Source organism: Rhea americana, unplaced genomic scaffold, assembly GCF_003343005.1.
Source record: "Rhea americana isolate MKP2758 unplaced genomic scaffold, rheAme1 scaffold_85, whole genome shotgun sequence".
NCBI lineage: Eukaryota > Metazoa > Chordata > Aves > Rheiformes > Rheidae > Rhea > Rhea americana.
The window spans coordinates 2,711,940-2,725,643 of NW_028187034.1; the positions used below are offsets into that span (position 1 = coordinate 2,711,940).

The following is a 13,704-nucleotide window of genomic DNA, read 5'->3' on the forward strand; positions in this document are numbered from 1 at the left end:
AAATGTAGCATCTTAGGTATGGTACAATTTATGTAACACATACATAACATGAGTAGTACTTACAAGTAGCAGTTAATTTGCTCAGGAAGAAAATATTTTTGATTGCATGAACATTAAAGAAACAATTGCCAAGATCTTTTTTTTAATAACCAACTCTGTGTTTAAGGAAGGCTGAAAAGATAACATTCAAACTGTTCAAAATTACCTAATTTAAAAAAGTAGAATTATTTTGCCACCAAAATAAAAATTTGAATAGAAACTAGTAAAATAAGCTTATGTGACTTTACTTGTTGAAGAAACTGATACAGTAAATTCTTGTTAGTTCTGCTTTGTGATATGGCGTCAGGAAGCAGATGAGACAGACAGAGAAGAAGTCGTTTTTTGGACAGGCATCACAAATTATTCTTATGAATGTGGAAGTAAATACTCTGTACAACTACAAGAAGCTTATGAGTAACACTGCACTTAAACTAGGTTTAATGTACAAAATTTAAAATATTGCCTAATGGAAAGACGAAAGCAAAGCGGTTTCTTCACTGAAATAACAGAAAGTTTTCTTGATGCTTCCATAACAAACTCTGAATGCCCAGTCAGACACCTAGATGACAGAAATAATTACTGCATTCATAAGCATTAGCTATCAAACATTCATTGCAGCAAAAGAGGGGAAAATTATGGTAATACTTGAAAAAAAGCTTATGAAGATATTTTGGGCAAATAAAGTGGCTCTAGAAGAGAGGATGGAAACTAAWGCAGGTCTTGGATCTCCAGACATGTGAACATGTCTTTGTGAACATGGCCAGTGATTTTACTTTTCTGTTCCTTAGTTTCTCTGGTCTTCATGTAGATATCTCTATTACACAGGAGTGCTGAAAACCTGAAGAAGCTAACTAGGTATAGATTTTACATTGAAAAGTACTACATTATTAAATGTTATTTTTTTTCATGCTCACCTCAAAAACTTGTTAAAGGAAATTATATGCAGAGAGGAAATCACAGAAGAATGACATATATGCCTACTGGAACATCTCTCTATAGTGGTCGTGTTGCTCTTACTGTTTGAATAGCATCTATTCCTGGATTAGTGTTGTAGACACTTAAGTCATCCTTGTGAGTGATGTGCAATTTCCAAGGGAAGATATGCTTCTCAGTGGGCTTCCTTCTGCTCTGAGACACCATGAGTTCAACATCCTGATCAGAGAGAAGCCGGATCAGATCACCATCAAGGTCCCGGTAATTCAAAATAATGTCGTCTTGGTCAAACTCCCGCCTGTTAGAAAAGAAAGGGATTGATCCCTTGCAACCAAAGAATACCTGCAAGGTACTGCATTACAAATGATATCTTGGAAACCTAATTAATCCTGCCAGAGACACACTAAGCCTTGGATGTCTCTTGATGCAGAGCTAGTGGTAGAAATCACATAGCCACATTCACACTATGTTGTGTCTAAGCTAACAAATTTGTCAAGATATCAGTCCATTTGCAGTTACACGTGCATGCCACAATTAATTAAGTCTGATAATATGCCCATATATAACCAAGAGCTAACTGTAGTTACTCCCTCCTTTTGTCTATTTATGATTGCTTTTTGTGAGGGGAGGGCAGGTTAAGTAATAGAAGAATGCTGAAAAAAATCCTGTTATTAATATCTAATGTTCTAATGTTTTAGTGTTCAACACTAGTTTAATGATTTACAGGCATTAGATGGTGGTATCCTGCATGCCAAAGTAGTATATTAGACAAAAGACCCTTGCCTGGTAGTTGGGCTCTAGCCTTAGAGCAAGAAAAAGATACTGAATTCTACCCCTCCCAGTTGAGCTGGAAGCACGTGGCATTCAGCACTTGCTGACAATCCAAAGGCAGAATACTGTCTGCACAGCTGGCACTAGGCCAAGTCAAAGTACAAATAACTCTTCAGGACACCTCAAAAGTGTTTCACACCAAAAACATARTGATGGCCAGGTAGAATGTACAGAATGTAGAAAATCTAGAACTGGAAGGAATGTGACACAAGTTTTGAGTAATATTAAATATACAACTATCTGTTTGCTCTGTACCTTATTAATTCCATTAGATCTTTGAATAATGGAATGGTGCTCAGATCCTCTTCCACCAAGATATCCCTGTAACAAGAACAAACATTATCATTACATATCATGAAAAGGGAATTATCAGCATCTCATCAGCAGTAACCTGGAAGACCTTTTTTTATTACCTGATAGTGCTCACTGTCTCCTCATGGTAATAGCAGCGTACTCTATTAACTGTGTCTTCCTGCTGTGGCAAATCTTTTATGATCTTCACAAAAGCACAAGGGAAAATCCCAGTGGCACTATGAGCTGTTCCCTGGAATGACAGGAAGCATTAGAATGAGAAAAAATACGCTGTTTTAGMTATATATTGTAAGTTTGGGAATTAAATTAATTTCCATGGGAACAACAAGCAGAATTTTTCTACTTTAAAAGGAAAAGAAACAAAAAAGCTATGGAAGTCRCTTGATGTCATCCACACAACAAGATTATATGATTGGGTAGTCAAACACATGATGGAAAAGTGAAACAGTGTGCAGTATATGAAAATCAAATGGTTACCAAGGAAGGCTGTGGTGTTTGAGCAAGCAGAGATATCATATCAGCAAACACACAGTATGTTCTCCTCATCGTTTTTCAGAACAGTGTTCTGTTGCCCAAGTTCTCTGTAACCAGACTGACGTGTTTTGTGGTATAAAAAGCATTAAATACAGAGCAACTTATCCTAAGGCAAGAAACCTACTAATCTCTGAAATAGAGTTTCCAGCTCCTTTCTGTGGCCTTTTTGCATTCTAACCACTTCCAGAGAAATTAAAGAACGTTCTGGCAGAAGCAAATGCAAATGCAAACCAAAGAATAGAGGGCAGGAAATATGTAATCTAAAAACCATCAGAGAGGGAAACAATCTTAAATTTGGAGTCAGTGACCTTTCCCTCACAGTAACACCTGATTATGATACAGTTGCTTTGAAAGAAGAGCACAGGTATCAAGGACTAAAACAATTCTTTCTAGTCACCTATGCCAAAGTATGCTAATAATTAAGTACTGCTGTTGCAGTCTTACCTCCAACCAGTCTTTGTTTATTCTGCTGAGTAGATAGATCAAGTCCCCCTTCTTAAAGCTAAGTTCCAGTTTATTGGTTCCAGAAAAATCAAACAGTGCCTAAGGAAAGTAATAACTCTGAAATTATTAATTCATGGAATTAAAAAATGAATCTGCCTTGCCTGTTCTGTTCTTCAGTTGYATACACAGAGCATAACAAGCAGGATAGTAAACACACTGTCATCACAGATCTATTTCTGGGGTAAGGTCATATACAGAACTATAGTCTACAGTCCTTACAATTTCTTTTCCTACTCAGGAGGGGCAAGAAGGCTTTGAAGAAGCAGTGAAAACAATAGGATAAACATGGCTCTGAAAAGGCTACATGCTTGGATTCTTAAAGTGGCAGGACACTGACTACCAGTTAAATAAATATAAAGAAGATGAAGGCATATAAAAGCAAGTTAGTCAACAGMGCTAAAGACAACTGTCAACTTGAAACTTGACAACTTGAAGCCCTGAAAATCCAAAAAATACATATAATTTCTGGCTGCAGTTCTACMGCTTTCAGATTTGCTGCAAGATGTCACAAAGAGCCTTAAAAAGTTACAGGAAAGTTGTGTCCTAATTTAAGGATAGCTARCTGTTCTGTTTTCACCTAGCTTTCAGGCCTACATGCTGAACTGAGAGACAAGGGGAAGCCCAGGAAATTAACATATAGYTAAAGTAGAACTTAGATGCCCCCTTCAGGAAAATAAAAGGGGTAAGCACATGTTTAAAAGCTATCAATAAGCTTAACAAGTGACTCGGTTATCAAAAACATACATCTTCCCCATTGTCCTAGAGAACACAGTAGTCATTCAAACACTCTCAGAAGAGCAAACATTAGAGATGTCCCTTATTCTGCTGTGAGATGGTTCCTCTGGTCTCATTAAATGCCAAATTTGAGTGCCTTATAAAGCTTTCTTCAGGGCTCTCCTAATAAAAAATGGACAATGACAACTGACTTGCTAGAAGTTGATATGTTTATATTAGCCCTTTCAGAAGCCTTTTTCCATTTATTAAAAAGCTGTTGTACATATAATAAATATTAATAAAAAGGTAGCTAAAATCCAAGAATTACAACTGATCCAAGACTGGTCATCATCATCAGTGTTTAAAAAACAAACAAACAAACAAACAAAAAACAGTTCAACAGTTCCATGGTTTTTGATAACCTGATAATCTGATATGAAAGAGTCACATGTTCCAGAAAATAAGTCCATCCTCAGACAAGGGCTGCATTCAAGGCAGTTTCATGTGCTTGATACCAAGACAGTATACCTCACCAGTAAAGCTTTTAAACATTTGCTGAAGTTGATGAGACTGAAGCTTGCGCTTACTTTAAGTTATAGGTATCACTATGCAAGTGTGGGCCTTTTGGCAGTGAGTTCTACCTACCTCTCAATTTTGAATGTCCTGTCATTCTGAATTCACAGTGAACCTTCCTATTACTTAAGWAAGGAGGAATTAGCTTTGCTTCATTCCCTACCGTTAAAAAGCAATGGCTTTCCTCTGCTGATTTCACTTTCCCTTCTTTCGCTGACCTCTATTTGGAAAAGGCATCTTAACCAGAGAGACAAATAGAGCAAAATGGAGTTTAATCTCCAACCCTGTGGTAGACGTTGTACAGAGTTCTCACCTCAGCCCGTGGAGCTGCTGTGCGRTCAAAACTAGGCAATTGGGGTGAAACGCTTTTACTGAAAAGAAAGGAGACAAAAGGGAAGTAAATGCCTCTTTCTACTCATCAGAAACACAATACGATCAGTACGTTGTCTGCACCTTCATTATCACAAGAGGCAGGCAAGCCACAGATCACTGAAGAAAAAATGCATGAGAATCTGTGCATTGAGGTAAATAAACGCAGATACAACATTGCCCTAGTTCTCTCAGTTCCTGTACAGAGCGGCAGCAATATGATGACATCTGCTGCTGAGAACAGATGGAATTTTCAGCATAGTAGCCTAGACCTCCCTTCCACAACACTGCTCAGCACCCCAATCTGCCTTCTAGGCCTCCTTTTTTGAGTTTTCATGGCATTCTATGATTCAGTTCAAAATCTGCATCATACATACATTCAGGAATTTTTATACACATGCAGTTTTTGCACTGTTTGAGCTACATGAAAGGGAATGGAGTCCATCTTTGCTATGTTTAAAGGAGAATTAATGTGTGAAGGGTAATGAAGTATGACATCTACTTAGCAGTTTTCCAAAGAGGTTCCAATGCTGCTATGTAGGATGGGCCACTGCTTAGACAAAGAACAGGAACAAGTGAAGTACTCAGTTTCATCTAGTGCTTGAACCAGATCTCATTAAATTCAGTGCTACAACTCACATTGACTTCAGTGGTGCAAACCCATGCTCTTAAGTTTGGCCTGTATATTCTGCACATTTCCTTGTGATAGATATTGCTGTAAAAGAATTGTCAACCAGCAGAGCTGAGCAATAGTCTTTGAAAAAGAAGCTACAATTGCATTTTGAAWTTTCTCTTTAATGCAAATACCATGAACATTTTAAATATATTTTACTGAAAGGAAAAAAATACCCAGTTTTCACTTTACCCAAAAGGTACCCTCTAGGACTTCACAGATTCATTTATGATACACAGTGGTGATTATCAGCTCCCTTTCCCCAAAACCGGACAGTATCTCTTACACCAAACAGTGATGAAAAAACATGTCAATCACTTACACTCGGCGTGTCCGTGGGCGAAGCCGTCTCAGTCTCTGAGGCACCTGTTCACTATCAAAGGTTGAGTGGTAGAAAAACAGTCGCACCTCTTCATCCATCAACACCCAAATGGGTAGGCAGAGTAGGTTCTGTGCCAAGAGCAAGTAGGAAGCAGAGTAATTACAGTGGGAGAGACCAATTCTCTGTATATTTACATATGTAATATATATGCCTCTCTGAACTACAGAATCATGAAGGATATCCATTACTACCAGAAATTTCCCCCCCCTCCTTCACACTCAGCAGGACAAGGTTGAATAGTTACAGTTTCTCCTGTTTACTCCTGGAGCTGGCTAATGCATCACTTCACTCTTTGTGTCCCTGATTTAATGCAGAAATAAACTGCTCTTTGTGTTTCCCTTTAGAATATGAACAACTGTAAAAAGAGAAGGCAGTCTTAAGCAAAAGACTTGGCCAGTAAGTTGCAGAAAGCTTCAGACTGTTACTGGTTTAAAGTCAGAACTACAGTTAATCCAAACACAAATAATTTATCTCCCTGATACTATTGGCTGTGTCTTCACTGTGGAGCAGGTATACCCAGAACCCCACACCACTTTCCTACCTCTTAAGTGTCATCCCAACTCCATATTCACACAACACATGAAGAATATCCATTTCCTCATACATCTTGGATTTTTTTTGTAAGGGTGTCTAGATAAGAAGGCAGGGCCTTTTACAAAGGCCTTTGTAAAAAGCGTGCTCCAGTAGATTCCTACAGTCAAACAATTTGGAGATTAAGGTTGCAGGGTGTCCCACAGTGTGGACACTCTGTCGGAGGGGGATATGCTATAGAGAGAAGCAGATACCCAGGACTAGAATGGTAATATCTGTCTGAGCTGATTTCATGGGATAACTGTCTCCAATGCTTAGCTCAATCTCTATGATAAAATGAAGTTTTACCTTCATGTAGGCATTTAGGATAGGGATCCTGTTCTCAGCAATCTCCTTTTTGGCCCCAACATAAACCTTTCCTGAAAAGCATAAAAACAGTGACAGTTAYTGAAGGCCGGGGGGTGGGGAAGAGGCTATCAGAGAAATGAAGCAATACAGAGAAAGTATAAAGTCCTGGATCTCCAGGAAAATAGTCATTTTCTAATAGATTTCAGGTTCCTAAAAGAACTTTAGCACTTGTGGAGGGACTGCCAATAACTGCCTTGACTTTACTTCCTGTCTTTCACGGCCAGAACTAGTTTCTTGTCACAGCTAGCAGTCCTGAGCAGTCTTGTGTTCTTCCAATGCATTCCTGTTTAGGACAGGCTAGGACTGAGAAAGCTACTAATCATGTATGGGATTTTGAATCGACAGCTTACCTGGAAGTATGGGGAGTGTGCAGGTAAAAGGACTATTTTTGCTCTCTGCCCCGTATCTCTCTTCTAGTTTGGCATGAAGGGCATAGAACTGACGGTAGCGGCGGAAAATCAGGTATCTGCCACCGCCTTTAATCTTCACTTCAATGACAAACATCTGAAATAGGGAAGAGGGATTCTGGCTAATGTTCATACTTATTAAGATTTACAAAATGAAAGTGAAGAACAGAGTAGGAACATAAGATCAGCATCTCACTGGTGAGAATATTGTCTTAGAGGCAGTGTGAAAAGTAAGGCTTCAGTTAAGTATCTGGATACTCAGGTACTAGAAAATAAGAAGTTAGCACCAGACAGTGTGTTATGTGTGTGGATCCAAGTTGCCTATGGATCATGTCTCTGTGGCTGCTTTCAATCACATAATCACAGAATCACTAAATCACACAAAATCACAGAACAGCTGAGGTTGGAAGGCACCTTTGCAGATCATCTGATCTGACACCTCTGTTCAAAGCAGGGTCAGCTAGAGGAGGTTGCCCAGGACTGTGTCGAGGTGAATTTGGAATATCTCCAAAGATGGAGATTCCACAACCTCTTTTGGCAACCTGTTCCAGTGCTCAAACACCCTCACAGTGAAGAAGCGTATTCTTTTGTTCAGACAGAATTTCCAGAGTTTGATTTTGTGTCCATTGCCTCCCATCCTGTCAGTAGATACCACTGAGAAGAAGTAATCTTAAAAGGAAACCTGAAAGGACTACATGCTACTTTACTCTCACATACCTTCCCTCAGAACTGACAAAATATTATTAGGGAGGTAAGTGTAAATATAGAAAAATGAAGACACCAAGGGATCAAAGATAGTGTTTTATGATAGGACGCTAGGACATCTAAATCTACAGGTAAATCTTCATCTAAATGAAAAGATTTTCAGAGCTGAGGGCATTCATATTTCCTCTGACTTTGAAGTACACAGTTTTAGAAATTCTGGTCTATGTAATCTGACCAAAGGCAAAGCCCAAAACAAAAACTTCCCTGACTTCTAATGCCCTCTCCAATCACTATATTATTTCTTTTCTCTCCCAACAACTGCTTTGCTGCGAGGGAACTCTTGATTCCCATGCACTGACCTTTGGGTCATATTGCAGCCAGATCTTTCAGTGGATATAAAGAGAGAGCAACTAAACATCACTGTATTCAAAAGTAAAACCTGCCAGCTTCAGTGGGAAAATTTATAAGCAATGTCTCCAGCAGAAATAGCATACTCTGCAGAAGTCACTGAGCTGGTCTTATCCAAAACTCTTTCTCAGAAAATCTCTTAAAGCTTTTCCCCACTATTTTCTTCTTTTGTGCTCTTTCATGATTCGTTATCTGATCTAGATATGATATCAAAGATACGATATCTTCTATGGAGATAGAAGTGTCCTAATTTGCCAGTGCCATAGAAAAATGGAGCCAATCCCCCCCTCCTTTTTCTCTCTTTTTCCCACTTTTCTCACCAAGGTCACAGCTCTCTAATGGAAAAGAAATAGGTGTAGGTAAGAATTTAGAAAACAAGCAATATTAGAGGATAGATCTCTGTCAGATTCACCCAGAGAATAAATTTTTTAGGCTAGATTTGTGACAAAATGACCTTCATTCCAGAAAGAAACTCTAAGAAGCCCTCAGCATGGAACCGTTCATGCCAAAAAGCAACTACACTAGGTTAACTGCCTCTTGTTTCCCACAATCAAACCAGTCACAGTTGAGGGCATTTAAAGAAAAGATTAATCTCCTTTCTTACAAAATAATTAGTAAAACCTTTCTTCTCTTCAATGTCTGCGATGTTAGCTGAAACAGGTACATCATCTGGAAGCTGGTCAAAGTCACTATGAAGTAAGAACAAAAGATATAGGTTACTCAAACTGGTGTTAGCCTTTGGAGGTCTCTATGCCATACATAACAAAGATATCATATGCTCAAGTTTCATGTTGTTAAGTATCAAACCCAATAAATTAGAAACTCTTGGTGGCATTCTCTTTTTCTGGAGGTCTGATCTTGAGATGTTAAGTTTCTGTAACCTCAGCAGAAGTCAGTGGTAGTTTGTGAGGACTCATTAAGCCTGAAAGCCAGTCCTAGTGCTCCTGGCCTTGTAAGAGTAGCTACAGACGGAAACGCTTGAGCTGGTAAGCTTTTCCTGAAAAATGAGATCAACTGTGGATTCATTCTTAATTCTTCCTACAGTGTCTAGTAGACTCAGAATAATAACTTTGGAGCAGTATACCTTATTCTAAGGAGATCATTACACACCATCGTTTATGTTATTACTACATTACTGTAGGGACTAGGAAACAGTTCTGAGAAAGAGCTTGTTGTGCTAAGTGCTATAGAAAATGAGAGCACAAAGATGATTCTTAAAAGCTTTATACTACACGTGATACAAAATGTGTATTATACATCTCAGATAAGAAACAACAGAAGGAAAAAAGCAAATAGGAAAATGCAAAGAAACAACGATATAATAATGCACTACATCATAACTAGTGGTTCTGCACCAGCTGTCAAAGTGGTGTCAATTCTTTTTGTAAGCATCTCAGCAAAGTAGAATTTTAAAGAGACTTTGGAAAATGAATGAGCAGCTTAGCAAATATTTACAAAAAGACTTCCCACCACGAACAAATAATCTAAAGAAAGCACAAAGATACTTGTCTAAAAATGTCAAAAGTGTATGAAGGAAGTGATAATGAGCAGGATTGGCATTAGCTTTGCAGATCCTCTAAAAAAAAAATGGACAGATTGTGTCGGAAGCAAGAGAAAAGGGAGGATTCCTGAAGGAATGCCTAAAGAGCAGCCATATGATCAGATTCACATATCATTTGTCTATATTGTCCACACAACAATAGAACATGGATTGGCAGATCCTTTTTCCTCTGGGGTCTTCTCCTTGGCACAATATCTTTGACAAACAGAAGACAAATTCATCTTTGCCTCAACCTTATGTCATGTTGTTAGAATGCTATTTATATTAACATTTAAGTAAAAAGATTAATAATGAGCCAAAAGAGAAAGAGAAACTGTAAAAAAGGATCATCTAGGAAATGGCAAGCTGATGTAATGTTACGTTTTCTGATTCTACAAAAATATAGCAGTTGTTTCAGTTTATCCTGCTATCTGAAAATCCCAGGCAGAGCACTTCCACAATGGAGAGTCCATCTGGAAGGCTGAAGCAATGATGCAATGTCTTGCAATAGCTTGTTGTACAAGCAGAATGACATGAATCAGCACCACCCACAGTACCATAAGTACCACCACTTACTGTGAAGAGGGATGTGGTTTTGGAGATCAGGAGATATAATTAGTCATATCACAAACATTCATATCACAAACCCCAGTGACAGGGAACTCTTTTTGCAGCTATAAAGAGGACAACGACCCATTGGTGTCCTATATGGTGACTATTCCCTGTGAAAGGAGAAAGAAAGTTCACTCCAACTTAATAAATGATCTACTCTACACTGGGAAAACTAATATTTGGAAGTTGTAAGTCTTTCAGGAATATCAAGAAAACCTGCATCAAAATTAAGGCAACAGATTGTAATGGTTACATGGACGCTTGTGGGGAGGATTGAGGAAGGACAGACACGTTACCTCTTTTCTCGCAGTTGTCGAGGAAGAGACATGCCTTCAGATTCTTAAATCCAGTAGGCACACTGGGCTGCTGTCCCTTCACTTCTTGGGCAGCTTGCAGTGGAATGGGATGAGCCAGGTTATAGCCTTCTCACTGTGTGAATCAAGACTCCCTTCCAAGGCCTCAGAAATCTAACTCACTCTTTCAGCGTCATCCTGTTTCTTCTGTACTTCCCCACCCCCATCAGACTGAGGAAGTACTAAAGAAAGAAAACAGTCATAAAGAAAGGCTGTTTTGTGATGTCTGTCATGTATCGGAACTGCCCAATCGAGAAACCAAAAGCCTAACGAAAAGCAGAAACTGTGAGACATATATTCCATTGTACATTTCTTCACAGAAAGCTCTTCCTCTGTGAAAAGCAAGTATGAAATACTGTCATATCAAAATGTTATATATCCACATCACACAGGTATGCATGACTGCAACATATGCATGGCAGCAGAAATTCAGGCCCAGCAAAAGCCTCACATAAAACTGGCTAGAGTTGAATGTCCTGAAGATTTAAGACATTAAAAATGAGTCCTATCCTCCCACACCCTGTCTTATGTTTTAGTTATAACATATCACCTGGAAAAAGAGCTAGCCCTAGAGTTTATGGATTTCCATGTGAAGTTATGTGGAAGCAGGCTCAACAAATTCTGTTCTACCCTGCTGTAATGATCCCAAATATACTGCTATCACTATGTTAAAAATCTTTGTAAACCAGGATATTACCTCTGACCCCTTCTTTAGACTCCTAAAGGATCCTCCCTTCTGTGGATCAAGAGCCAGGAGATGGAGCTAAAGAATAAGTTTTCAAGTGGGGAGCAAGAGGGACAGTCAGGAAATTCAGCCTTATCAAATATATGGGTAGCAAGGAATTAGGCACATGAAGTTGGAAATTAGCTCTGAATGATGGATGAATGCAAATAATACATGAGTCCCTGAAAGAGCAGAGCTCTTTTCAGCTTTTTATGCTCAAAACAGTCTATATTTATCAGCTACAAAGACAGGGTAATGGTTCACCCAAGGAGAATGCTAACTGCCCTACTTATACACAAAAGGTAGGGATATAGCATTTGTGTAACATCAGTTGACAATCTTTGAAGAAGAAAATAAAAGGAAGAACGTGACAAGGAAACTGTTGTTTCCTAATCCTGTGGTTAGATTGCAGCATATTCTACCTGCCTTAGGCAAAAATCTGTCATGTACAGTATCTTTGCTCCGCATTTTAGTCTTTGATTGTCTTCCATTTTCACATTCAGCATATATTTGGGTCCTTTTCATCCTTCTGCAGTCAAACAAATATTATCATTTGAATGGATCAAAAGGCAACTGGCATTCTTCAGAATAGAAACCTATTTACAACTGCAGCCATCAAATTGGAGAGTAAACTGCATTTAACTGCACTTTACTGAAGTAAACTCTTCACTCAGCTCTTTCCTGTGGTCAGTGGAAGGCACAATTATAGAATTTGAGGGGGGTTATACTGTATTTTGCAGGAGAAACTACAAAATTCTGTGTTGTGTTTTCTGAGTGATTTTCTACCCAGTGCTGCCCACACAGACTTAGCAGAATASTGTTAAGATGGTGTGATGTTAGATTAAGTATCTCTCCAGACCATCAGGCTCCRCTGCATAGTCTATTTTCTTTATTAGGCCTGCTGGACGTGCAGTCTTCACGTAACCTGAAGGCAAACTCATTAGTCTTTTTCTTTCCCTTTGAATGAGAGAAACGATAATCGAGTTTTGTAACTACAATTCTCTTGCTTCCTCCTGAAATCCAGAAAGAAATGAGATCAGATTACCTTCAGCAGAATTATTAATCACAAGATCAATGTATGCAAGCTCATGTAAATTCAGAGGCGCTCTTCTGAGATCTGCACAAAGATTGTGCATGGCACAAGAAGTGGGTAATCTTCTTTAATAGGTATGAAAGAAAAATGCTGGAGGTACACTTTTAAAATAATAATTTATATTGGATGTATGCCATAGTTTGACAGGAAAACTCATAAAATRTATATTCTAATCTCTTCACATCTCTTGGAAGATAATCTAGATAGGTTGCAGATATACCCTCTAGGAGATGGATAATATGACATAATCCCAAAATACTTGCTCATTGTTTTCATGGAGGCATGGCTTTCCAAGAAGAGATTGACATCACAGACAAAACATCTATGCAACTGATTTCCTGTAACCAGAGTAAAAAAAGCAGACTGAATGCAGCTTAATTCTAGTACTCTCTACTACAGATTGTAGCCAGGAATAATACTAATCTGACAGAATGATTCTTARTCTTCTGAGAAATGTTTTGATTCTGCAAGTATTTTCTCATTCTGAGCTGGAACAAAACCAAGACCTTCTTTTTGGAGAAAAAGACAGACTCCTTCCTCAGAAGAATGGATAGCTTATTATTTAGAGGGCTCACCAAAGCCGTGGGTGTCTAAGATTTGATACAACGCTTTGCCTTGTTCTTCTGTGCCAGATCAGTATCCTAGCTACTGGATGTTCTCTCTAGATCTCTGCAGTTGTGCTCTTCCACTCTGGTGTAAAATTAAACCTGAGTCTTCCCACATATCATGTGAGAGCCTCAGCCCTGGGTGATGGATATAGTCACATTCACATTCTCCTGCAGCTAAAATAATCACCTTATTAGTATGAATGAAATAAATGTCTATTATAAAATTGTTGCTGTACTGACAGTATCACAGAACCACAGGATCATAGAACACTTGAGGTTAGAAAGTAGCTTTAGAGATCATCTAGTTTAATCCTCTGCTCAATTATGGTCATCTAGAGCAGTTTGCCCAGGACCCTGTCCAGATGGCTTTCAAATATCTTCAAGGATGAAGAATCCACAACCTTTCTGAACAACCTGTTCCAATGCTCAGTCACTCTCACAGTAAAAAAAA

General features: G+C 38.6%; 1 protein-coding gene across 1 annotated transcript in view; it reads right to left on the reverse strand.

The window, feature by feature from the left end:
- Nucleotides 1-214: 214 nt before the first annotated feature.
- The window catches only part of NCF4 (neutrophil cytosolic factor 4), a 58,026-nt gene continuing 44,536 nt past the window's right edge, over nucleotides 215-13,704 (reverse strand). The window contains exons 3-12 of the mRNA XM_085323633.1: nucleotides 10,772-11,010; nucleotides 8,928-9,012; nucleotides 7,154-7,307; nucleotides 6,744-6,814; nucleotides 5,805-5,932; nucleotides 4,754-4,811; nucleotides 3,094-3,192; nucleotides 2,217-2,347; nucleotides 2,059-2,124; nucleotides 215-1,270 (exon numbers count right to left, since the gene is read on the reverse strand). Of these exons, the coding sequence (XP_085179759.1) occupies nucleotides 1,033-1,270; nucleotides 2,059-2,124; nucleotides 2,217-2,347; nucleotides 3,094-3,192; nucleotides 4,754-4,811; nucleotides 5,805-5,932; nucleotides 6,744-6,814; nucleotides 7,154-7,307; nucleotides 8,928-9,012; nucleotides 10,772-10,803 (1,062 nt within the window). The 5' untranslated portion in view covers nucleotides 10,804-11,010 and the 3' untranslated portion in view covers nucleotides 215-1,032. The remainder of the gene's footprint in view (nucleotides 1,271-2,058; nucleotides 2,125-2,216; nucleotides 2,348-3,093; nucleotides 3,193-4,753; nucleotides 4,812-5,804; nucleotides 5,933-6,743; nucleotides 6,815-7,153; nucleotides 7,308-8,927; nucleotides 9,013-10,771; nucleotides 11,011-13,704) is intronic.